The following is a 23,150-nucleotide window of genomic DNA, read 5'->3' as shown; positions in this document are numbered from 1 at the left end:
GCAATAGATACAAAAAAATCCTATGAAAAACAATATGTAAAAACAGAATTTAAACTGAATTAATTGTTTCGTATCGTTTCCCTAAGCATCCGTGTGTGTGTATGTGTGTGTGTGTGGTGTATTATAGACTACATGTACTGTATGACTATGTACAAATAGGACTTTAATTTCATTGGTGGTTTCTATGGTATTTAATACAATTATTTTAACAATTGAATTACTTTTGATAAGTATAAGAAATTGTATTATCCATAACTGATAGTATATCCCATGGAAATCATCAGTGCTTCTTTAATTGCGGGATGCAATTGTCTTTCAATGTATCGGGTCAATGCCTGACTGGCTCCTCGCAAGAACACGTCTTCCATTTCTTTAGCGATGTGTTCTTTCGACTGCCAGCTCCTGCTGTCATTGTCTATATCGAAAGAAAATATGTTGTCCAACGTTTGATCGATGTAAACTTGTCTGATCTCTTTCGGCGTGTCGTTTTCTGTTATCTGATAATTATTCTCCCTTTTTACGTTTGCTTTTAGTTCGCTATCATTCAGATTTGATACATATGCTTCTGTTGTATTGTTCAAGTCACTCTGTTCATGCTGCTTGGCACAATTATAAGTTTCATTAGTTTTCGATCTCTTACCGATCAATGCACTTACGAAATCCTGAGATGTGATCGTTTCCGGTGATCTTGAGATTCTTGTAGAATAATTGGTTCTCTGGTCGCTTTTAAAAGATCCTGCGAAGCTGCGAATTCTCGGAAAATCAGCAATTGGTGTTCTTTTCGCCCGTGAAAGAGATTTAGTGAGCCAAACGTTTTTTCGCCAAATACCCAGCTTTGTACTAGGAGAACTTAAAAAACGAGATTGACGAGTTTCATTAGGAATAACGACATCCACTTCCTTCGAAACGCCCATTGTTTGACGTGGCTCGGCTATTTCGTAATCGTCTACCGTTAAAGGCAGAAGCGCATGCTAAAAGTTAATTACTCGATTATGAGGTGGTTGAACTATGATGATAACATATTGAAAATGGAATATTGAAGCTAAAAATTACCTCGTCCCGATGTGGGTAAAATGGAGGCCACTTGTCCTGTCTCTTGATTTGTTTATCTACACGCGTAAGATGACAGCCATAAGCATAAATAGAGGCAAATCTCGGTTCCAAAAAGCTGGATTCTGTTCGAATGCGCATTTGTCCTCTGCCACGAGCAATTGGATTCGTTAAAAAATCGACACCTGCTCGTCTTAATCTTAAAGTCATTCTGCAAGACTCTGCTGGTATAGGCGGTTGGTGTTCCTGTGGCATTAATGAAATAATCCCGGAAACCGATAAATCATTGAACATCACTCGAGTCTGAAGAGAATTGTTGCTGGGCTCGTAAATGCATTTTTCTACTTTAGCCCAGGGACTTCCCGTCTCTCTGGCTCCTTGTGGTAGCTAAAAACGAAAGAGGGTTGAGATTTAGAAATAAATTTGTTTCTTCGTGAATTTTATCTAATACGTTGAACTTTCGTTCGTAGTTTATTATTAATATTAGTATTTTTCGTAACAATACGTTACTTTAACAGCAATCCGAGTGACCGACATCTCGAGTGGTGCAGAGTGTAGCTTTTGTTGATAAAATATACCGGCTTCTTCTTCTTCGAGCCTGTTTCTTCTACTCGAATCTCTATGAATTGCATCTAAGGCGCGTTCCAATCTTTCACCGCAAACTTCCCAATTTCCAACGTTCGAACGACCAAAACTGATCGATAAGAACGGTAATAATAAAATGATTGATATTTCGTAGACAGACAATCGGCAAGTTTCCATTTCTGAAATCTAATAATGAATGAATTAGTAAGAGGAACAGCTTTGTAGATAAAAACACTGTTAAAAAAAAGTGTTAAAGAACTGTTAAAAAACTCTTGGAACACATCTGAACAAGGGAGTGAGGCAGAGGTAGTCGGGTCATTGTTCTTTACATTTCCGCGGCGAACGTAACCGCAATGACACTTTCAAGGCTTGCAGAAAGCAAGGCGCATCTACGTGTCGTGGTGTCATTAAAATATCTGCTAGGATATATCCTGTAGAAACTCAGTGAATTCGAGCCGCTGAAACAGAGCATGAACACGTCTTCCTTCCGTCTGTTTTCAGCGACAATCGAGTGAAACCAGGAAGCATAATTTCGATGCCTCGTTCGTTCAACGCGATATTATTCTATTGTATTCTTCGATTACTATTAATTCTTCCAACTATAAGTTATCATTCATTCACAAAGTAATATCACGGGATATGAAGAATTTTCATTAACCTTTGGTCAAACAAGGAATAGTAAAATAAAATCTAACAAAGCAGTAGAGTATATAAGATATGATTTAAGTTAAGTTTGAAACGTGGAAATTATAGGAAAAATACTTTCTAAAAAGAATAGTATGGGTAATAACTTTTCTGTTTACAGCAAGCGACGTTACCCAAATAAAGAACTTCGCAACAGAAGGTACAACGTAAATTTCTCAATACGATGCGTTGCACTGATAAGATACATGCAACCTTTTTTAACGACGTTGTCTCAGTACGAAATCTTATTGTTCGAAATCTCGGCCGGCAAAACGAATAAGGTCAACTACAATATTTTTGTATGCTAATGCGCGATTCCATGCTGATTTCATCTGCTGGTGCTTTCACGCTCCGTTAACCGACACTCCGGTGCCGATTTTGTAATTTTCCTTATCTTCTTCAAATCATCCCTTTTGTTCCAACCTTACGCTACGCGTAAATACGTATGTAATATACGTATGTTGTGCATTTGATAAAATTATATAAATATCCTAGAAAATGTTTAGTAAGCTATTATTATACGTAAATCCAGCATTTAGTTATTCGTACAGACGTTTAGTAAAAAGAAATTGACGCGATACAAAATCAGATAAAAGAAGAAAATCAAATATTTTAATAACTATTGTATATACCTCTTCCCAACAGAAAGCATCTCAAATAATGCAAAACGGTGAACGTATAATTTCCATTACCTGCATGCAAAGCAACAGTGCGATTTCCAATTATTAAGAGTAAAGGAAATTAAAATGCAAGTAGTTTCTCTCCAAATTAATGGAAGGAGAAAAGGAAAGTATTTATTCGATTATTATCACCGAAAGACAACGGTTAGAATGTACGTAGGACGATGTGGAAATAAAGTGAGAAAATTCCAATGAAAATTGCTCGGGTACTCACTGAAAGCTTGAACGCACGATTATTCTTTCTTTTGTTCAACGTTTTTTTCGAAATGTTAGTATAGAATAGTCTGTGCCGTACCGTCGAAAGATGTGAATCCTCAGCTTGCACCTTGGTGTAATGCAGATCGGATAACAATGAAAGTGCCTATGTAGATACTCCTACTCTCAAGTCTCTTTCCTTTTCCATTCGTACACGGAATATGCTCGAAATATGCACGGAATGTTGCTTGATCGCAACATCGCGTGAGATTCCTATTGTGAATGAATGATTTCATAATTTAGAAATGAACCGATAGTTGTAACATTAGAAACGTTGTACGAATTTGTACGAATTTGTAACATTCAACAAATTTAGATTAGTCTTTTACTTAGTCCTAGCTCGGTAGAGGTGCGCATCATTTTCTCCGCCTTTACACCAAATGTTTAACCCTAAAAATTATTCTTCACAGGCTCACCTCATCTTCTTGATCCCAATATTCCTCTCCTGCAACAGGAAAATAACTGTGCATCATAAATATTACAACTTGCTGGATTTCTTTACGAAACTGCTTGACAGTGCCAATTTATTCTATTGTTATAATTGCTGATTGGTTGAAATATATTTCGTAGTGATTAATTAACGTTACCTACAGCATTCAGTGTAGTAAGCATTTCCTCTTTCTCACTTTTTAATAACATAACTTACATATATGATTTCAATTAGTTTTTAAATTTTCGCGGCAACACGACGCTAGTGGCGCCATCTCTGTAAAAAGTGCTCAAACTGGTCGCACATAATTACCGACAGCGTAGTGAACTTGTTGCAACACGTGGCGCCATCTCTGCGAAAAGTGCTCAAACTGGTCGCACATCGTTACCGACAGCGAAGTACACTACTTACAACACGTGGCGCCATCTCTGCGAGAAACGCTGAAACCACTCGCCGTTTAGTTTCAGCCTTTCTCTCAGAGATGGCGCAAGTGGCGCTGTTTGCGCGCAAAAATTTAAAAAATGATTGGAAACTTCAAAATCAATTGTAACGTAAAATAAAGGGAAAAATGAAATGGTTCCTGCACCAAACGCAATGGAATACGTTAATTAATAATATGTAGTATATAGATAAGTCAATTAATTAGCAATTACATCAGTAGAAGTGGCAAACATAATTAAACACCTGTAATACAAGATGACACGTGTTAGAAAGGATGTTTGTTAATTCTATTCGCGTAATTGATTATGGGAGGGCCTATTCTATTAACAAATCCAGGAATTTTAATTAGAAACTATATTTAGTCCAATATAAAGCAAATAATACGATGTTACCATAAGTAATCACAGTTAATGCATTACGGATTGAATAAAATACACTCCACGTTGATTAACCAACGCAATCTAAACGATTTAGTCTGCTAAAAGTCTCCTTTCGCTCGCTATTTAATAATATTAAAGGTTTTAAAGGTAAATTTTAAAGGTTTCATTAAGTTTTTAAATTTTTGCGCGCAAACAGCGCCGCTGGCGCCATCTCTGTGAGAAACGCTGAAACTACTCGCCGTTTAGTTTCACCGTTTCTCACAGAGATGGCGCCACCAAGATATAAACAAATTAAAGTAATGCAATAGTTAATTATTTAATATTGCAATGAATGCGGCGATAATTAAACATTAATATTGCACGCGTTGTTAATGCATTTTAATTGCGATATTACGTTTTGATTGATTGTGCAAAATATTCGAAGTTAACAGGGTTAGAACACATGCTATAGTGGCACGTCAGACTGTCGCTTGTATTCACCTGTGTAGAAGTTAATTATTAATGTGCGTTTATTAAAATACTAAATGGTTTAAATATTCATATCGTTTTAAAGATTTAATTTTTAAAGATTATCAAAGTCTACTAACTTGAATCGTAAATATTATTCGATATTAATGCAACGCAATAATAATCGATTCTACACATTTCTCTATTTTACCTTGTCCTCGTTAGATTTTATTTTCCATGCGTATATCGGCATCACTTTGAAATAACCGCGCGTATAAAAATTGCAGCGCATGCCTTTTACAAACTCGTAGAGTTCCAGTTTTCATGGAACTACTTCCACTCGTTTAGGTTAGTCTGGAACGTGGTGGAAGGCTTTCGTGCTACCGTATGTACGATATAATACCTTTACCTACACGAGCCATCAAATTTCTTATCTCACACCGAAGCTACGCAATGTAATTACCTCAATTATAACAGGAATAATGTAATTCATGATAAGTATAGAAATTATTTTTCATACCTTAAATCACAAGTGACTTTGTACTGTCAATGATGACATTTTTACATTTATCTGTCTCAGCGATTTCTCTGTGATATTGGGTTACTTTATTTTATATTTATAATACTTTATTAAATAATTGAAATTGTTTAAATGTTAACACGGCTAAATTACTGTTGGTTTTGTGTCTATTTAGAGCATCAAATATGGTTGAACTTAAGTGGGAGGAAAAATATGAACTTATCACAAGAAACTTGGCTGAATGGCTTGGAGATGAAAGGTTGAAAACTATTCTAAAACAAAGAGATTTGAAACTGTATTGGGGTACAGCCACAACCGGTAGGCCACACATTGGATATTTTGTGCCAATGTCGAAGATAGCAGACTTTTTAAGAGCTGGAGTAGAAGTTACTATATTATTTGCCGATCTTCACGCTTACTTGGACAATATGAAAGCACCATGGGAACTTTTAGAACTTCGTACTAAATATTATGAAACGATCATCAAAGCAATGCTAAAATCTATCGACGTACCTTTAGAAAAATTACAATTTGTTAAGGGTACAGATTACCAATTGTCTAGGTAAATCAAAGTATTTGCGTATGAAAGAATAAAAAAAATTTGTATGGTACATTTCATCAATCGTTTTCTTGTTTTAGGGAATATACATTAGATATGTATCGTTTAAGTTCTGTTGTAACTGAACACGATGCAAAAAAGGCTGGTGCCGAAGTAGTTAAACAAGTTGCAAACCCTTTACTCTCTGGACTGTTATATCCAGGTTTACAGGCACTAGATGAGCAGTATCTTAAAGTTGATGCTCAGTTCGGTGGTGTAGATCAGAGAAAGATTTTTACTTTCTCCGAGAAATACTTACCATTGCTTGGATATGAAAAACGTGTCCATTTAATGAATCCAATGAGTGTGTATACGATATGAAATTGGCAACTGTAAACCATATTTCTAAAAAATTTGACACTATACCACAAATTAAGTTTTATTTCAGTACCTGGTTTAATAGGATCAAAAATGTCTTCATCCGAGGATGATTCTAAGATTGATTTGTTAGACAGTAGCGCAGTGATTAAGAAAAAATTAAAGAAAGCATTCTGTGAACCTGGTAATGTCAGCGACAATGGAGTTTTGTCATTTACAAAACATGTGATATTTCCATTATTAAAAGAGGATGAGTCCTTTAACATACTAAGAACTGCTGAGTTTGGTACTATATATTACTAAATATATTCCAAAATTTAAATTGCGCTTGCGAACACTTGTACAGAAGATATTTATTTTCAGGTGGAGACGTATCCTTTGTTAAATACGAAGATTTGGAGAATGCATTTGCTAAAGAAGAAATACATCCTGGAGATTTAAAAAATGCAGTGGAGGTTTACATTAATAAACTGTTGGATCCAATTAGAAAGGAGTTTGAAGCAGATTCGAAGCTGAAAAGTTTAGCGAGTAAAGCCTATCCACCACAAAAGCCAAGTAATACAAATGATATAATAAAAATAATATTTATAGAATATATAACAAATTGAAATTATAATGTAACATTTATATTAAATGTACAGAAGTCGTCGAAGAATTAACACCGGCTCGATTAGATATTAGGATTGGAAAAATAGTTGAAGTATCGAAACATCCAGATGCTGATACACTTTATATAGAGAAAATAGATCTGGGAGAAGAGAACGGACCTCGTACGATAGTTAGCGGGCTGGTAAATTATGTGCCATTAGAAGAAATGAAAGATAGAATGGTAGTTGTCCTTGCAAATCTAAAACCAGCATCATTAAGAGGTGTCCAATCTCATGGGATGGTTTTATGTGCATCGGTGTATGTCTTGATTCTGTAAATATATCTTTCCCTATATTAAATAACATTTTTAATCGTATCTTTGCAATATAGAGACGAACCTAGCAGACAAGTTGAACCATTAAGACCTCCGCTAAATAGCGAACCGGGTGAAAAAGTTTTTGTTGATGGATACGAGGATGGATCACCGGATGATATACTTAATCCAAAGAAGAAAGTCTGGGAAAAGTTGCAAGTATGTTCATAGTAAAGTAGGAAAAACAATACGTATTCATAATTTATATTCTTTGTCCAGGTTGATCTTGTAGTGAACGGTGCCGGAGAGGCATCCTGGAGTGGAAATCTTTTACTTACTGCCAATGGTGGAAAACTCACAGCTGACAGCCTCAAAAATGTAGCAATTAAATAATAATACTTCGGATATGTAGGTATCCATTTTGATTTTTTACTTATGCAAAAATAGATCGAATATTGACCAGATCGAGAAGTGCTTTATATTTAAAACTGCCGTTTCTATTTTATTTAATTGTTTTCACATTACAGTTTTATATATTTCACATTATGTAAACGTGCAACATATATAATATATAAATCTCATCTTACATCGATGTGTTCATCAGCAGCCCATTTTCTGAAGAATAACGATTGCTGAGTACATCCGTTGATAGTTGAATTTGTTTTTCTTTATTTGCAGATCTAATTGTCGATGAAACATTTGGTACTGTGTCCATGTTGTTGTTAATGTTTATTTGTACAGAAGGAGATCGTGATCTTGAGTCTTGAAAATTCAGTGCTCTTAACTGTGAACCAGTATATGGTTTCGATCTCTGTTGTTTTTTCAGCCAGATTAGCCAGGATGTAGCAGGATACAATTCCAACTTTTTTCGTAACAAACTACTACTAAAGCCATATAACAAAGGGTTTATTGCTGCATTAACCAGTACCAAATATCTGCTAATATACCTGTGGAAATTATTCACATATTACATAATCGATGAGATTGCATAGATATAATTACCATAATGGATACATAGTTTCTGCTGCCCCTATTTTTTGTGGCCCCTTTGATAATTTTGCCCTTTGAATGACTAACGCTGTGAACGGTACACGGCATATAATGAATGCTAATACTACGAGTGCCATAACATGCGTTACTCTTCCCTTGTATTTGACCATAATAGAATACTTGCTTCTCAGAGCTTGTGATTTGTAACGATCTAGCTATAAATTGAAAATGTAGCATAAAACGATAGTTTTAGTTTTGTATAAAGGAAAACTACCGACTAAACGATACTTTTATGAGAATAGCCGAGTAACATATTGCCATTATAGTTAATGGTATCCAAACGCTTAGACCCATGAATATATGCCAATAAGGGTAAACAAGCACAGTGTCTTCCGTGCAGTATCTTTCTATAAAATTGTTCCAGTGTCTTTCATAGTACCGTCGAAGGTACATTAAAGGAATAGCGATAATTATACCAGATATCCAGGTAGTGAAAAGCAAAACCAACGTCATCCTTCAATATAAAAAGTATCAAAGTATATACTGTTTCTCAGCAAGGTTTTTTAGAGTAGTCGGTATTAAATCTGTGATATCACCTCCTTGTTAACTTTCCCAAACAATTAAAAACAGCTGAAACGCGATCATAACTGATTGCACTTAAGTTAAAGACCACAACCAATGTTAAAGCGTGCACCAATGATCCATCTAGTCGGCAACCAACGTCTCCCAATATGTAGTTTTGAAATAAATCGATGCAAAGAAACATACATGGGCATATTAGGCAGGTGCCAAAATCTGCGATACACATGTTTACAATCAAGAGATTTGTTGTAGTATGTAGAGATTTTTCTTTGAATACCACATAGATTAAGCCACTGTTAGCTAATGAACCAAGGACGATGATTGGTAAAACACTGATAACTTTTAGCATCACCTCCCACATAGGACGTATTTTCCAAATTTCTGAGGGGAACATTTGCTTGCTGGTGTCGATATTTTCAAGCTGAAAATTCATAGACTTCTCAGTTATTCGAATAGTGCACACAACGGCACTTTTATATCACATTAGCACACCTACCACGAAACTTCCATTGAAAAAAATGAAAAACTCCATATCGTTTAATGTAATACAGCCATGAGAACGACACGAATTTCAATGGGGGACTGAACTGTTTGATTGCAAAAACTTAATATAAGTACAACAGATGGTGCATTAACATTAACGGCAAGCTTGTTTACTCAGCTCTTTAGTAAGCTCTTCAAAAAATCAGAGATGGTTTAAAGTAATTGCTAATCAATTCCTGGAAAGTATTGGGTTTAATCAAATATTTGCATCTGTAAAATATATTACTTTCATATTTTATTTAATTGTAGTTGTAAATATGTAGTGTACATATAGAAGTACGCATGAATTTCATACAAATAGCTGCATAATCGTGTGCAGTAAATTTTTAATTATATAAATTAGTTGACTTTCGTTTATTTACAAGTATACAAATTTGGCACGTTTAAGTAAAAATATTTTTATAGAGCATTTTATATCAGCAATGTATATCGGTTGGTTTATTCATCATTTGCATCATTCTTATATATTAGATCTTTTTATATTATTTGTACTTGATAGACTATTTTCTAGTTAATCGTGTGTGCGTGTGTGTGTGTGTGTGTCCAGAATCATTTAGGTGATTTTTATTTGTTTCCTTTAAAGACAAGAAGAATATATTAATCACGTTCACAATTAAAAACGTTCACAAAATTGAATTTCGATGATAATGAATTGTTACAGTTTGAAAAGAAAGAAAACAAATATGAACGTCGTCATTAGAACTGAAATTAATTCGAAAATAATTTTTGACCCTTTATTAATTTTTGTTGTATTCTCTCATATTTAACATAAAGTAAATATTTCGTAACTTCTTTTTATTTTGTAAGTCTTTTTTTTTTTCTATCACTATTAAATTAACTAAAAAGATCGTATAACTTAATTTAAACTAACACACAATGAAACTTAATTTTTAAAATAGATCATAAATTAAATAATATATAGATTTGTTTACTTCAATATATTAAACAGGCACAATAAAACTATAGTCTCTCATAATACAATCGCTGTTCGTATTTAACATTTTTCATCCACACAATACCAATGAGGATATACAAACTCGCAGTATTGTTGTATACTCGTTATTTACAAACAAATACTATCGTATCTAGTCACAGCAGCGGATCATAGTAGAATGTTATTTGTTCATAAAAATTAAAATATCATGTTCAATGTCTGAATAGAAATTTTGCCGATATAGTCTACGTAAAATAGGAAATTATCCGCCGTAATCTGTTTTCGTAATGTTGAACAGTATTATAAACTACAATTCGTGTAACAACCATTCGACTAGTTTTTCTAGTCTCATTCCGTGTCATCTGCCTCGGATGATTGTGCAACGGGTAACGGTGATGGGATGACCAATTCATCATCTTCGACCTCCTCTTCGGCCAGCAAAAAATCTTGTCCTTCGTGAATCTCTTCTTCCCTCACCGGCTCTGGTGGTGTTAGCACATCTTGACCGTGTTGCTTCAAATGATCTTTCAATGCAAATGCTCTGCCATAGGATGCACCGCAGATGTAGCAACTAAATTTTAAGTTATTGTCTTTCTTGTGTGTCTGTATGTGAGCACGGGCAGCGTACAAGGAAGCAAAGGGCCGAGAACACTCGGTGCATCGAAACGGTTTAGTATGACTATTCTTATGCCCTGCTAATTGAACACGCGTTTTAAACGTTTTCGGGCAATAGGGGCACGTATAAGCACGTTCTTCTCCGTGTGTAAGTAAATGATGATTGTATACCGAAGAAGCTTTGAATCTTTTGCCACAATGTTGACATCCGTACGGTCTAACGCCGGTGTGGGTCCTCATGTGCAAAGTCAGACAATAAGAGACGCGAAAAGTTTTACCGCAAACCTGATTGATACAAGGAAAGAGGAGTAGAAGCAAATTCTTCGAAACAAAGAGATTTAAGATCGTTATTGCATTACTTTTGTTACACTTACTTCGCACGCGTGTGGCTTTTCGCCAGTATGAATACGTTCGTGTTTGACCTTTTCGTGAGGTCTTGTAAATCTTCGGCCGCAGTGTTGACACTGATAAGGCTTCTGATTCTCCGCGAGTTCGGCACTCGCAGCAGTCTCTGTAGCAGGTGGCGTTGGCGAATGTGGTTGGCTCAATTCTGTATGCACCGCGGCGTGCATTGCCAAGCTGTCAGCGGAATCAAATTTTCTGTTGCACACTGTACAAGTTACCGAGTCGCCAGAGTGTAACGCCATGTGCGCTTCTTTGTAAGATTCCGCTAATGTTTTACCTAGAAAATGCGTTTATGCAACTCTAGCCATCGCCTTGGAATCGACATTTTTCATATAACATTTTTTTAAGCTACTCGATCGCTTACCACACTCGGGACATGTAAATGTCGCGTTAGGCGTTCCCTCGGGAGCGTCGACGTGTCTCGCTCTGACCGGTGCATGCATTCGAGAATGTAGACGCAGGCTTTTATGCGAACAGAATTCAGTTCCACAGGTTTCGCAAACAAAAGTTTTCTGATTTGGATCCGGTTCACCCTCGTGCACCTTTGCATGTAGCTGTAACGCTTTCGGCGTTGCAAAAGTTTGGTCACAACTGTGGCAACGATTATTGCCGTGAAGACATGCGTGTACTCGAAAGTTTCCTAATTTGGAGAACTGCTGAAGGCACTGATTACATCTGTACATTCTCATTGGTGCTGTGGCCAGCTTTTTCTCTCGTACCTGCAACGAATTTAGTCGAATTATTAACTCTGTTAAATTATAAGTTTTGTACTTTACGTACTTTTACTCCTTCCACGTTGGAAAAGAATTTTTCAATCATCGGCGCTTTGGTAGACTGTAGTGACGTTTGTATCGGAGTTCTATCCCAGAACCTCTCTATTTGTACTACTTTTCTTGTATATAATCTACCCTCGCTGTCTACGCATTCTTCCGTGCGAAGGGTATTCATACTCTGTCTCTGTCTAGTATTGACTATGCTTCCTGATTCTGCTGAGGGTAGAGCGTTAGTTACAGGTACTGAAGATATATCGTCTAATTGATCAGCTATTTCAAGTAATACTTCTTGTCCGTCGTGAAACTGCTTTATATGTTCCACAACAGAATTAAAGCTCATATCGCAACTAGTACAACTATAAACTGCTTCCGGTTCTATCTATAAATGCGAATCATGCCCTTTAATTATATTTTCATTATATTTTGATACGTATCGATACGTATCGCTATACGATGGTCGTTTGTATTTTCACCTCGCAAAGTTCTTGTTTAACGCGCAACAGTCCATCTTCGTCTAGTTCGCCTACATCAGCTATGCGATCCATATTTATCAGAGCACCGGTATCGCCGTCGAGCAGTTCCGATCCACCAGGCAATATCGTAATTACATTTTTACTCCTGTTCTTATCGTCCGCCTCTGTAGTAGTCGAAACTGTTACCAATCGATCGTCGGCTAAAGATTTTTCTTCTACTTTACTAGCGATGCTAGGAACTTTCTCCGTGATCTTAAATGAATTTTCCTCCATCTGTGTCTCTTCGGTTTCCATTTTTTCTACGACTTTAATATCTCCTGATTTTTTTATTAGAAGTCAAATAATACGATAGTCAAACAAGCAGAATTATTATTATGTACTAGATTTCAGAATTTCTACACACCATTTTCATCAACTTGTATGGTTTGGGGCCCGCCGACGATCATAATTCCACTATCGTTTACTGTTGCCAGAAAGCTCTGATCGATCCCTTCGACGTTTGTGCTCTACGCGAAAGAAGCTATCGTTAAACGAATACTACAGGAAAATATCAGAAGAAGACACCGTTTCTATAGATCGGACGCCAACCATTAGCACCTCTGCGTCCGCTTCAGATTCCTGTTCCCGAATCTCTTGACCGGACTGCTGTTTAGCTTCGGACGATTCCTCCGATTCGACGCTTTGTCCGCATCGATCCAAATGTTGAATAAGTGCCATTACCGAGTCGGATCGCTGTGAACAACCGGGACAGTATAGGTTGTCTGTCATGCTTAACAAATGGTACTTTAACGACTGTGGATTGTTAAACGTTTCGCCACAGCACATCGGACAAATGAGATTCAATGATCCCATTATTCGCTCGGTTTTTTACTCTCGGTTAAACTCGGTTCTTACAGAGGATCTTCGTTGACCTTTATCTGACCCTCTTCCTCTTTTTCTTTTATTAACCTAACTAGATTTTCTTACGTTTACCTAGAGTCTAAGTTTAATTTAAAAAACGAAGCCGGTTTCCTGTAAAGAACCTAACCTGACGATCAATCAGAAAAATGTGTAAAATCGCGTGAACGTATCTGGATATAGAAGAATGTCATGTTGTATCTTTGTTCCAGGTACTTGACCAGAAACTTTTCCATAAAATCTCAACTAAATTACGGCCAATTAGACTGCAGAAAACTAAACGGCGCCTATTATTTCTTGCGATATAACAACGATAACAAAATTCATTAGAGACGAACTTCAGCGCAAACAAATGCCGCACACAACAATCATGAAGTTAGGGAAGTGATAAGTGAATCGCGAAGTCGGCCATTACATGGAACTTTCGGTATAGAACTATCAAAGTCAAATTCAAGCCTCGTTATTTATTACCCAAAACCTTTTCTTCCTCTACGACACCATGAATAACACCATTTCTCATTCGATTCGGTTTTTTAAACGTTCACGATACTCATGGATTAGCATTTTCTCCGTAAATTGACACTGGATAGGGGGAAATTTAAATGCTCAATTGACTAAAGACGCGCGGTGTTTTTACAACGCATTTCGAATAAATTCTCCATAATTTACATAACAGTATACATAATAAACGATAGTGACGATCGTATCGGTGTTAAATAGCAGTTTATTTGATTTATTTACACGTTAGTCTCTTAACAATTAATGCGATTAATTGGCGATTAACGCTCTAATCGGCATGCTCGTGTTGAGCATTACTTTCGCGCCATGTATTCTGAATTAACTCTACGAATTGCTGCCACCATCTACTCTGCGATGTGAAATAGAGAGCGCATATGCCAATGAAGATCCACGAAAGGACCAGACAGTAATCCGTTTCGTTGGAAGGTATACTGGAAACGGGGCCAGAAAAATCTAAAGATGTAACGTACAACGATCCATTCGGTTGTAAATTAGTTATATGCGTTATAAATTTTGCGAATGATTCCAATGTGTACACAGTGTCATTAAATTTTGCAACAGGTTTTCCATTGTGAACAAGCATTAACGTCGGGACGCCGACGATTCCGTACTGTGCATTAAAACTGAAAGCATAAACATAGAATAATATATATTCTCTTTTACTCGGACAAGAGAGATAGACAACATTCTTAATTATATTTACTTTTGGTATTTTATAGCATCTATTGCCACCGCTTTAATATGCGGAAATGAACGGGGTAACGCATTAAAATGGGGAGCAGCTTGACTACTGAATATACTCCATCTGGCGTAAAATAATACTATTACGCACGTTCCTGGTAGCAACCTGCCCTCCTTATCGTTTCTACTTCTGTTCGATGGACCTGGCTCTAAGATTAATAATTTCATTAATCTAGTTGCATTAACGATCTGAAACAATCGAACGTATCATTAAATATCATCGCCAAATCTATCTTAGTATATATCAACTATATATTTACTTCTACTGGTTCATAAATTTTATCTGTCAGGCAATTGACTTTGGTCACGTTAGAAGATGAATTATTCGCTGTCACATTTCCTTCGATAGTATTATTTTCTTTTTCATATTTAACTGCCCCTGCGTAACGTTCAAATTCTTGATCAGTGTTTTCAAATGCATTTGTCTCTATCACCTCGCACTGGTTCATTCCCCCGAGAATGACTATTAAATAAGAACAACATAAGAACAACAGGGATTCGAATTGCATCATTATTCGAAGCACGATCAAGAATACCTAAGATGGCTTACCTAAAATTATTATAGACAAACAAAAGTTCCTTCTGGAGAATAACATTTCGTCCGCATAACCTAAAAATCACCACCTATTCGTTCTATTCAGCTATTGGAAAATGATCGAATCCGCAACGTACCGAAATGTTTTCCAACAAATGTTTTCCACAATATTTAACGAACGACGATAATCGGAGTATAGTTAACAATACAACGCTTGCAACAAACAAATTGGTACATTATTTTTATTTTCATTCTCGATTAGCCAGCAAAAAAAATTACCACCACATCAATCGTGTATCTTTTATTTCATTGGAGACTTCGCATAACCAACAACATCTATCTTTGGAATTAACATAACTTTTATATTCTAGAAACAATAGTTTTTGTTCTAACAGTGTATTGCACGCATGTCCACGGAATAACACGTGTCCAGGTTAGAAATTGGTCTAGTCGAAACTAATTTATCCACGTTTATTATCCCGCAAATTACTATCTGATATATTCAACATATATTTTAATTACATTCATTTTATTTAGTGCTACATCGGTAAAAGTACTCATAATTTTCATCGCTTTTAAACCAAATTAACTTTGACAGTTTACAGAGTATCATCATATTAGTTATTTTCCATTTTACAAAATTGCATTCTTCATTCAAACTGCACCGCCCTTTAATACAATGAGGCCTCTTATACTTCATTAATAGAATAGAAATAACAAAAGTATCCTCCTGTATTATAGGTGTTTAATTAAGTTTGTTACTTCCACTGTTATAATTGCTGATTTACTCAAATATATTTATTATTTATTGTTAACTAACGTAATCAATTCCACTTAATGTACTAAACATTTTATACTTTGCGATTTTTAATAATATAATAAATTTTAAAATTCTTAATAAACTTTTAAATTTTCGCGCGCAGTCAGCGCCGGTGGCGCCATCTCTGTGAGAAACGCTGAAACTACTCGCCGTTTAGTTTCAGAGATTCTCACAGAGATGGCGCCAGCGGCGCTGTTTGCGCGCAAAAATTTAAAAACTGAATGAAACCTTCAAAATTAATTATATTATTAAATAGCGAGCGAAAGGAGACTTTTAGCAGACTAAATCGTTTAGATTGCGTTAGTTAATTAATGTGGATTATATTTTATTCGATCCGTAATGCATTAACTGTGATTACTTATGGTAACATCGTATTATTTGCTTTATATTGGACTAAATATAGTTCCTAATTAAAATTCCCGTATTTATTAATAGAATATTCCCTCCCATAGTTAATTACGCGAATAGAATTAACAAACATCCTTTCTAACACGTATCATCTTGTATTAAAGGTGTTTAATTATGTATGTTACTTCTACTGTTGTAATTGCTAATTAATTGGCTTTTCCATGCGCTACATATTATTAATTAATGTATTCTATTGCGTTTGGTGTAGTAAACATCTCATTTTTCCCTTTATTTTATGTTATAATTGGTTTTGAAGTTTCGAATCATTTTTTAAATTTTTGCGCCCAAACAGCGCCACTGGCGCCATCTCTGTGAGAAACGGTGAAACTAAACGGCGAGTAGTTTCAGCGTTTCTCACAGAGATGGCGCCAGCGGCGCTGTTTGCGCGCAAAAATTTAAAAACTTAATGAAACCTTTAAAATTAATTATATTATTAAATAGAGAGCGAAAGGAGACTTTTAGCAGACTAAATCATTTAGATTGCGTTAGTTAATTAATGTGGAGTGTATTTTATTCAATCCGTAATGCATTAACTGTGATTACTTATGGTAACATCGTATTATTTGCTTTATATTGGACTAAATATGGTTTCTAATTAAAATTCGTGGATTTGTTAATAGAATAGGCCCTCCCATAATTAATTACGCGAATAGAATTAACAAACATCCTTTGTAACACGTATCATCTTGTATTAAATGTGTTTAATTATGTATCTTACTTCTACTGATGTAATTGCTAATTAATTGGCTTTTCCATGCACTACATATTATTAATTAATGTATTCTATTGCGTTTGGTGTAGTAAACATCCCATTTTTCCCTTTATTTTATGTTATAATTGGTTTTGAAGTTTCCAATCATTTTTTAAATTTTTGCGCCCAAACAGCGCCACTGGCGCCATCTCTGTGAGAAACGGTGAAACTAAACGGCGAGTAGTTTCAGCGTTTCTCACAGAGATGGCGCCAGCGGCGCTGTTTGCGCGCAAAAATTTAAAAACTTAATGAAACCTTTAAAATTAATTATATTATTAAATAGAGAGCGAAAGGAGACTTTTAGCAGACTAAATCATTTAGATTGCGTGAGTTAATTAATGTGGAGTGTATTTTATTCAATCCGTAATGCATTAACTGTGATTACTTATGGTAACATCGTATTATTTGCTTTATATTGGACTAAATATAGTTTCTAATTAAAATTCCTGTATTTATTAATAGAATATTCCCTCCCATAATTAATTACGCGAATAGAATTAACAAACATCCTTTCTAACACGTATCATCTTGTATTAAAGGTGTTTAATTATGTATGTTACTTCTACTGTTGTAATTGCTAATTAATTGGCTTTTCCATGCGCTACATATTATTAATTAATGTATTCTATTGCGTTTGGTGTAGTAAACATCTCATTTTTCCCTTTATTTTATGTTATAATTGGTTTTGAAGTTTCGAATCATTTTTTAAATTTTTGCGCCCAAACAGCGCCACTGGCGCCATCTCTGTGAGAAACGCTGAAACTACTCGCCGTTTAGTTTCAGAGATTCTCACAGAGATGGCGCCAGCGGCGCTGTTTGCGCGCAAAAATTTAAAAACTGAATGAAACCTTCAAAATTAATTATATTATTAAATAGCGAGCGAAAGGAGACTTTTAGCAGACTAAATCGTTTAGATTGCGTTAGTTAATTAATGTGGATTATATTTTATTCGATCCGTAATGCATTAACTGTGATTACTTATGGTAACATCGTATTATTTGCTTTATATTGGACTAAATATAGTTCCTAATTAAAATTCCCGTATTTATTAATAGAATATTCCCTCCCATAGTTAATTACGCGAATAGAATTAACAAACATCCTTTCTAACACGTATCATCTTGTATTAAAGGTGTTTAATTATGTATGTTACTTCTACTGTTGTAATTGCTAATTAATTGGCTTTTCCATGCGCTACATATTATTAATTAATGTATTCTATTGCGTTTGGTGTAGTAAACATCTCATTTTTCCCTTTATTTTATGTTATAATTGGTTTTGAAGTTTCGAATCATTTTTTAAATTTTTGCGCCCAAACAGCGCCACTGGCGCCATCTCTGTGAGAAACGGTGAAACTAAACGGCGAGTAGTTTCAGCGTTTCTCACAGAGATGGCGCCAGCGGCGCTGTTTGCGCGCAAAAATTTAAAAACTTAATGAAACCTTTAAAATTAATTATATTATTAAATAGAGAGCGAAAGGAGACTTTTAGCAGACTAAATCATTTAGATTGCGTGAGTTAATTAATGTGGAGTGTATTTTATTCAATCCGTAATGCATTAACTGTGATTACTTATGGTAACATCGTATTATTTGCTTTATATTGGACTAAATATGGTTTCTAATTAAAATTCGTGGATTTGTTAATAGAATAGGCCCTCCCATAATTAATTACGCGAATAGAATTAACAAACATCCTTTGTAACACGTATCATCTTGTATTAAATGTGTTTAATTATGTATCTTACTTCTACTGATGTAATTGCTAATTAATTGGCTTTTCCATGCGCTACATATTATTAATTAATGTATTCTATTGCGTTTGGTGTAGTAAACATCCCATTTTTCCCTTTATTTTATGTTATAATTGGTTTTGAAGTTTCGAATCATTTTTTAAATTTTTGCGCCCAAACAGCGCCACTGGCGCCATCTCTGTGAGAAACGGTGAAACTAAACGGCGAGTAGTTTCAGCGTTTCCCACAGAGATGGCGCCAGCGGCGCTGTTTGCGCGCAAAAATTTAAAAACTTAATGAAACCTTTAAAATTAATTATATTATTAAATAGAGAGCGAAAGGAGACTTTTAGCAGACTAAATCATTTAGATTGCGTTAGTTAATTAATGTGGAGTGTATTTTATTCAATCCGTAATGCATTAACTGTGATTACTTATGGTAACATCGTATTATTTGCTTTATATTGGACTAAATATGGTTTCTAATTAAAATTCGTGGATTTGTTAATAGAATAGGCCCTCCCATAATTAATTACGCGAATAGAATTAACAAACATCCTTTCTAACACGTATCATCTTGTATTAAAGGTGTTTAATTATGTATGTTACTTCTACTGTTGTAATTGCTAATTAATTGGCTTTTCCATGCGCTACATATTATTAATTAATGTATTCTATTGCGTTTGGTGTAGTAAACATCTCATTTTTCCCTTTATTTTATGTTATAATTGGTTTTGAAGTTTCGAATCATTTTTTAAATTTTTGCGCCCAAACAGCGCCACTGGCGCCATCTCTGTGAGAAACGGTGAAACTAAACGGCGAGTAGTTTCAGCGTTTCTCACAGAGATGGCGCCAGCGGCGCTGTTTGCGCGCAAAAATTTAAAAACTTAATGAAACCTTTAAAATTAATTATATTATTAAATAGAGAGCGAAAGGAGACTTTTAGCAGACTAAATCATTTAGATTGCGTTAGTTAATTAATGTGGAGTGTATTTTATTCAATCCGTAATGCATTAACTGTGATTACTTATGGTAACATCGTATTATTTGCTTTATATTGGACTAAATATGGTTTCTAATTAAAATTCGTGGATTTGTTAATAGAATAGGCCCTCCCATAATTAATTACGCGAATAGAATTAACAAACATCCTTTCTAACACGTATCATCTTGTATTAAAGGTGTTTAATTATGTATGTTACTTCTACTGATGTAATTGCTAATTCATTGGCTTTTCTATGCGCTACATATTATTAATTAATGTATTCTATTGCGTTTGGTGTAGTAAACATCTCGTTTTTTCCTTTATTTTATGTTATAATTGGTTTTGAAGTTTCCAATCATTTTTTAAATTTTTGCGCGCAAACAGCGCCACTGGCGCCATCTCTGTGAGAAACGGTGAAACTAAACGGCGAGTAGTTTCAGCGTTTCTCACAGAGATGGCGCCACGGGTCGTTGAATAGTTTACTTCGCTGTCGGTAACGATGTGCGACCAGTTTGGGCACTTTGCTGCGAGATGGCGCCAGTTGCTCGTGAATATTTTTTCAAATGTAAAATTGAATGAAATGGAATGTAATTCGATAAAAATGGATAAAAATCAATAGAAGTGAATAATTGTCGAATATTTATTATTATAGCTATTATTTCAGGTTACATTAAATGTATTTTCATCTGAATTAACCTTTTCACTAATGTTTATTAATTCATTGATATGTTCGTATCTTTCTTTAGCAACATTTTCTAATCTCTTGTAAAAAGTTGACGATGAAGGAAACATACGTTTAAAATCACGACGATTTAAGCACAATAATTCACATACTTCTAACGCAATTACTGATTCTAATCTCCTCCTGTCTGGAAATATTAAAGCTGCTTCACCAAAGTATCCTCCATCTTCCTCATGACATATCTGGTAAAAAAAAAAAATTGCTTTCTGTAATTTTTTAGAAGAGGGAAAACACTCTACAATGTTTATGGATATCGATATTGAATAAGTGCACATACTTCTTTTCCATTGAAGGTAATAAGTGCGACGGTTCCACTGACAATAAAAAACATACAATCGCCTTGAGTTTCACTTTTGTATATGATATCTTTGTTGAGGTAAATGACTGGTTTTAAAACTCCTACAAATATTTACAATCATAGCAGAAGACTGAAGATTGTTTAAAAGTAAAACTTGTATATTTCAGTGTATTTTACCCATTAGATTTCCAATAACATAACGAGGTAAAAAGTGTAAAATAGTTGCAGTTTCTAATAACCCACGGCTACTATGAATTAGTATTTCTTGATTCAAATGGTCTAAACATGATTACAGATTTATATAGGATAAAGTTATGACATTAAAGGTACTCTGCAGTTTGAAAACTAACTTGATAAAGTCCCTGATATTGCATTTTCTTTAAAATAGCTGCCTTGAAAGCGGTACTCGTAATAAGTAATAAGTTTATTCTTCAGATTTTCTGGAAGTTTCTTGTCACGAATGTATTCTTTGACTTGATACATAATTCGTTGATACTTTAATTCTGGTTCAGCGGCTGATTGAATTAGTTGCAAAACTATCACTATCGTGATACATAAGAATGATTAAAAAGTTACTTCAACAAATAACTAGTGAAAAATCAAGATAAATGGATTACCAACAAGATAAATAATACATCCTCTTCCAAATAATAATATAATACATCGTATTATCACGTCTGATTTACCTAAAGAATCAAATTCTACAAAACTGGAACCAAAGAAATGACTCATACCCATATGGAAGTATATTAAATAAATCCTTGAATCAGATTGTTTATATAGATCGGTAGTAATCAAATACATATCTGCTTCCTGTAATAATTGTAATGTTATTATTTTTTCCTCTCCTGTTTAAATTGTACATGGTTAAACTAGAGCAATTTAATGTACCTCCTTGGTTTCACCAACTATATGTGCAATAAGAAATGGGAAGGCATGTGTTGCACAACTGCACCAATGAAATATTAACAGTAACAAAAATGCTAACCAGATTGCCTTTTCTTCAGCATGAGAAATTGAAAAATTCTAAAGTACAAGTATCAGATTATTTGTCAATAATTAAATGATCTTTCCTTCAATTTCGCTTATTTTTGTTATCGTTTCTTACTAAAATTATTTGTTTGATGTAGAAACGAAAAGTGTTTATACGCAAAATTTTAAAAATTAGTAAAAACTCAGGAATCAATAAGATGGAATTTGCATTGGGACCAGGAGGTAAAATAGAAGCCTGATAAAACCAAGTATACGGAACTGAAGACACAAAATCGACTAAAAAATATCCTGTCATGTAATGCCTGTGAAAAATAAATATTCAAATATTTTATTAACTTGAAAAGATTGAAAATAAATCACCAGATTACTCTATTATCGAGAATGGATCCAGAAAAATTTCATGGCCATTTTGTGATGTATATCCAGTTATAAAATTGAGAATAATGTCGAATATACAAATTATGTACGCAGGATACACTGTATTCCAACTTTCCGGAGCAGAGCTTTTGGCTATTCTATGAAATGCTAGTATGTATGGTACCGTAATGAATGTATACAGTAATGTAAACGTCATTATAATGTCCCAGTAGTACCTGCGCAAATATATTGTAGCTTACATGGGTCAGCAAATAACAAATATTTTAATTATAATAATAAAGGTTCGAAAAGTAATGTTACCTTAAATGACTGCAAGGGTGTATTATCCACCAAAATGAAGAACGTCCATGCCGTCTTTTCTCAAAAGCAATTGCAGCATAACTACGTAAGAAAATTCGCGTTAACGGATGATATATAGAAACAAGGAAAAGTTTTTGAAAGCTTCTTTTCCAGCGAGTATAGAATTTCGCGTTCGGTGGTAATTTTGGTAAATTACTCTCAGATGTTTTTGGTAGCTCGCAGATATGAACATCTAATCGTCTCTTTGGTAATTTTGGTTTATCTGTCATTTTATATTTCTTAAATGAAAATAATGTGTGAAATTACAACGTTTCTAAGAGTACGATGTATATTTACAGAGAAGTTATGTCCAAATAAAAATGTTGTTAAATAACATTAACTTTCCTTTGTTTTTTTTCAAAGTTAAATGTTTAAAAATATACCCACACACACACACACACACACACACA

At 34.6% G+C, this 23,150-nt stretch overlaps 8 protein-coding genes across 10 annotated transcripts; 1 reads left to right on the top strand and 7 right to left on the bottom strand.

The window, feature by feature from the left end:
* Positions 1-111: 111 nt before the first annotated feature.
* On the bottom strand, positions 112-1,954 carry LOC143431032 (uncharacterized). Its single transcript, XM_076907519.1, has 4 exons — positions 1,895-1,954; positions 1,561-1,821; positions 1,054-1,437; positions 112-971 (listed from the first exon to the last, which is right to left on the bottom strand). Exons 1-4 carry the CDS (start codon positions 1,952-1,954, stop codon positions 246-248), a joined length of 1,431 nt encoding a protein of 476 aa, XP_076763634.1. The 3' UTR covers positions 112-245.
* A 3,314-nt stretch (positions 1,955-5,268) lies between these two features.
* Positions 5,269-7,790, top strand: LOC143431037 (tyrosine--tRNA ligase, cytoplasmic-like). 2 transcript variants are annotated; one of them, XM_076907526.1, is made up of 8 exons: positions 5,269-5,337; positions 5,648-6,034; positions 6,112-6,374; positions 6,459-6,674; positions 6,752-6,943; positions 7,030-7,294; positions 7,367-7,508; positions 7,569-7,790. In XM_076907526.1, the coding sequence occupies exons 2-8, from the start codon at positions 5,658-5,660 to the stop codon at positions 7,680-7,682; spliced, it is 1,569 nt and encodes a 522-aa protein (XP_076763641.1). In that variant the 5' UTR covers positions 5,269-5,337; positions 5,648-5,657; the 3' UTR covers positions 7,683-7,790. The 2 variants fall into 2 exon arrangements, with proteins under 2 accessions (XP_076763641.1, XP_076763640.1); XM_076907525.1 differs by having other exon boundaries at positions 5,307-5,407.
* LOC143431031 (neuropeptide Y receptor type 1) lies at positions 7,723-9,523 on the bottom strand. The gene is made up of 6 exons (XM_076907516.1): positions 9,358-9,523; positions 8,876-9,282; positions 8,568-8,793; positions 8,292-8,494; positions 7,877-8,236; positions 7,723-7,786 (listed from the first exon to the last, which is right to left on the bottom strand). The coding sequence occupies exons 1-6, from the start codon at positions 9,391-9,393 to the stop codon at positions 7,723-7,725; spliced, it is 1,296 nt and encodes a 431-aa protein (XP_076763631.1). The 5' UTR covers positions 9,394-9,523.
* A 768-nt stretch (positions 9,524-10,291) lies between these two features.
* On the bottom strand, positions 10,292-13,923 carry LOC143431036 (uncharacterized). 2 transcript variants are annotated; one of them, XM_076907523.1, is made up of 7 exons: positions 13,193-13,923; positions 13,008-13,110; positions 12,605-12,921; positions 12,139-12,510; positions 11,723-12,077; positions 11,328-11,635; positions 10,292-11,238 (listed from the first exon to the last, which is right to left on the bottom strand). In XM_076907523.1, the coding sequence occupies exons 1-7, from the start codon at positions 13,454-13,456 to the stop codon at positions 10,687-10,689; spliced, it is 2,271 nt and encodes a 756-aa protein (XP_076763638.1). In that variant the 5' UTR covers positions 13,457-13,923; the 3' UTR covers positions 10,292-10,686. The 2 variants fall into 2 exon arrangements, with proteins under 2 accessions (XP_076763638.1, XP_076763639.1); XM_076907524.1 differs by having other exon boundaries at positions 12,605-12,909.
* A 324-nt stretch (positions 13,924-14,247) lies between these two features.
* Positions 14,248-15,390, bottom strand: Bug (thioredoxin domain-containing protein bug). Its single transcript, XM_076907435.1, has 4 exons — positions 15,312-15,390; positions 15,022-15,224; positions 14,724-14,950; positions 14,248-14,643 (listed from the first exon to the last, which is right to left on the bottom strand). Exons 1-4 carry the CDS (start codon positions 15,355-15,357, stop codon positions 14,289-14,291), a joined length of 831 nt encoding a protein of 276 aa, XP_076763550.1. The 5' UTR covers positions 15,358-15,390; the 3' UTR covers positions 14,248-14,288.
* Positions 15,391-20,320: 4,930 nt separating this feature from the next.
* LOC143431030 (potassium/sodium hyperpolarization-activated cyclic nucleotide-gated channel 2-like) lies at positions 20,321-21,615 on the bottom strand. Its single transcript, XM_076907515.1, has 7 exons — positions 21,381-21,615; positions 21,208-21,309; positions 21,010-21,131; positions 20,965-20,967; positions 20,695-20,914; positions 20,489-20,642; positions 20,321-20,435 (listed from the first exon to the last, which is right to left on the bottom strand). The coding sequence occupies exons 1-7, from the start codon at positions 21,511-21,513 to the stop codon at positions 20,321-20,323; spliced, it is 849 nt and encodes a 282-aa protein (XP_076763630.1). The 5' UTR covers positions 21,514-21,615.
* Positions 21,512-22,035, bottom strand: LOC143431054 (uncharacterized). The gene is made up of 2 exons (XM_076907557.1): positions 21,922-22,035; positions 21,512-21,843 (listed from the first exon to the last, which is right to left on the bottom strand). Exon 2 carries the CDS (start codon positions 21,832-21,834, stop codon positions 21,619-21,621), a length of 216 nt encoding a protein of 71 aa, XP_076763672.1. The 5' UTR covers positions 21,835-21,843; positions 21,922-22,035; the 3' UTR covers positions 21,512-21,618.
* LOC143431052 (potassium/sodium hyperpolarization-activated cyclic nucleotide-gated channel 3-like) lies at positions 21,712-23,091 on the bottom strand. Its single transcript, XM_076907554.1, has 3 exons — positions 22,702-23,091; positions 22,392-22,616; positions 21,712-22,325 (listed from the first exon to the last, which is right to left on the bottom strand). Exons 1-3 carry the CDS (start codon positions 22,968-22,970, stop codon positions 22,106-22,108), a joined length of 714 nt encoding a protein of 237 aa, XP_076763669.1. The 5' UTR covers positions 22,971-23,091; the 3' UTR covers positions 21,712-22,105.
* Positions 23,092-23,150: the final 59 nt, after the last annotated feature.

This window comes from Xylocopa sonorina, chromosome 16 (assembly GCF_050948175.1).
Source record: "Xylocopa sonorina isolate GNS202 chromosome 16, iyXylSono1_principal, whole genome shotgun sequence".
NCBI lineage: Eukaryota > Metazoa > Arthropoda > Insecta > Hymenoptera > Apidae > Xylocopa > Xylocopa sonorina.
Note: the sequence above shows the minus strand (reverse complement) of the source record. Positions and strands in the feature narration are given on the sequence as shown.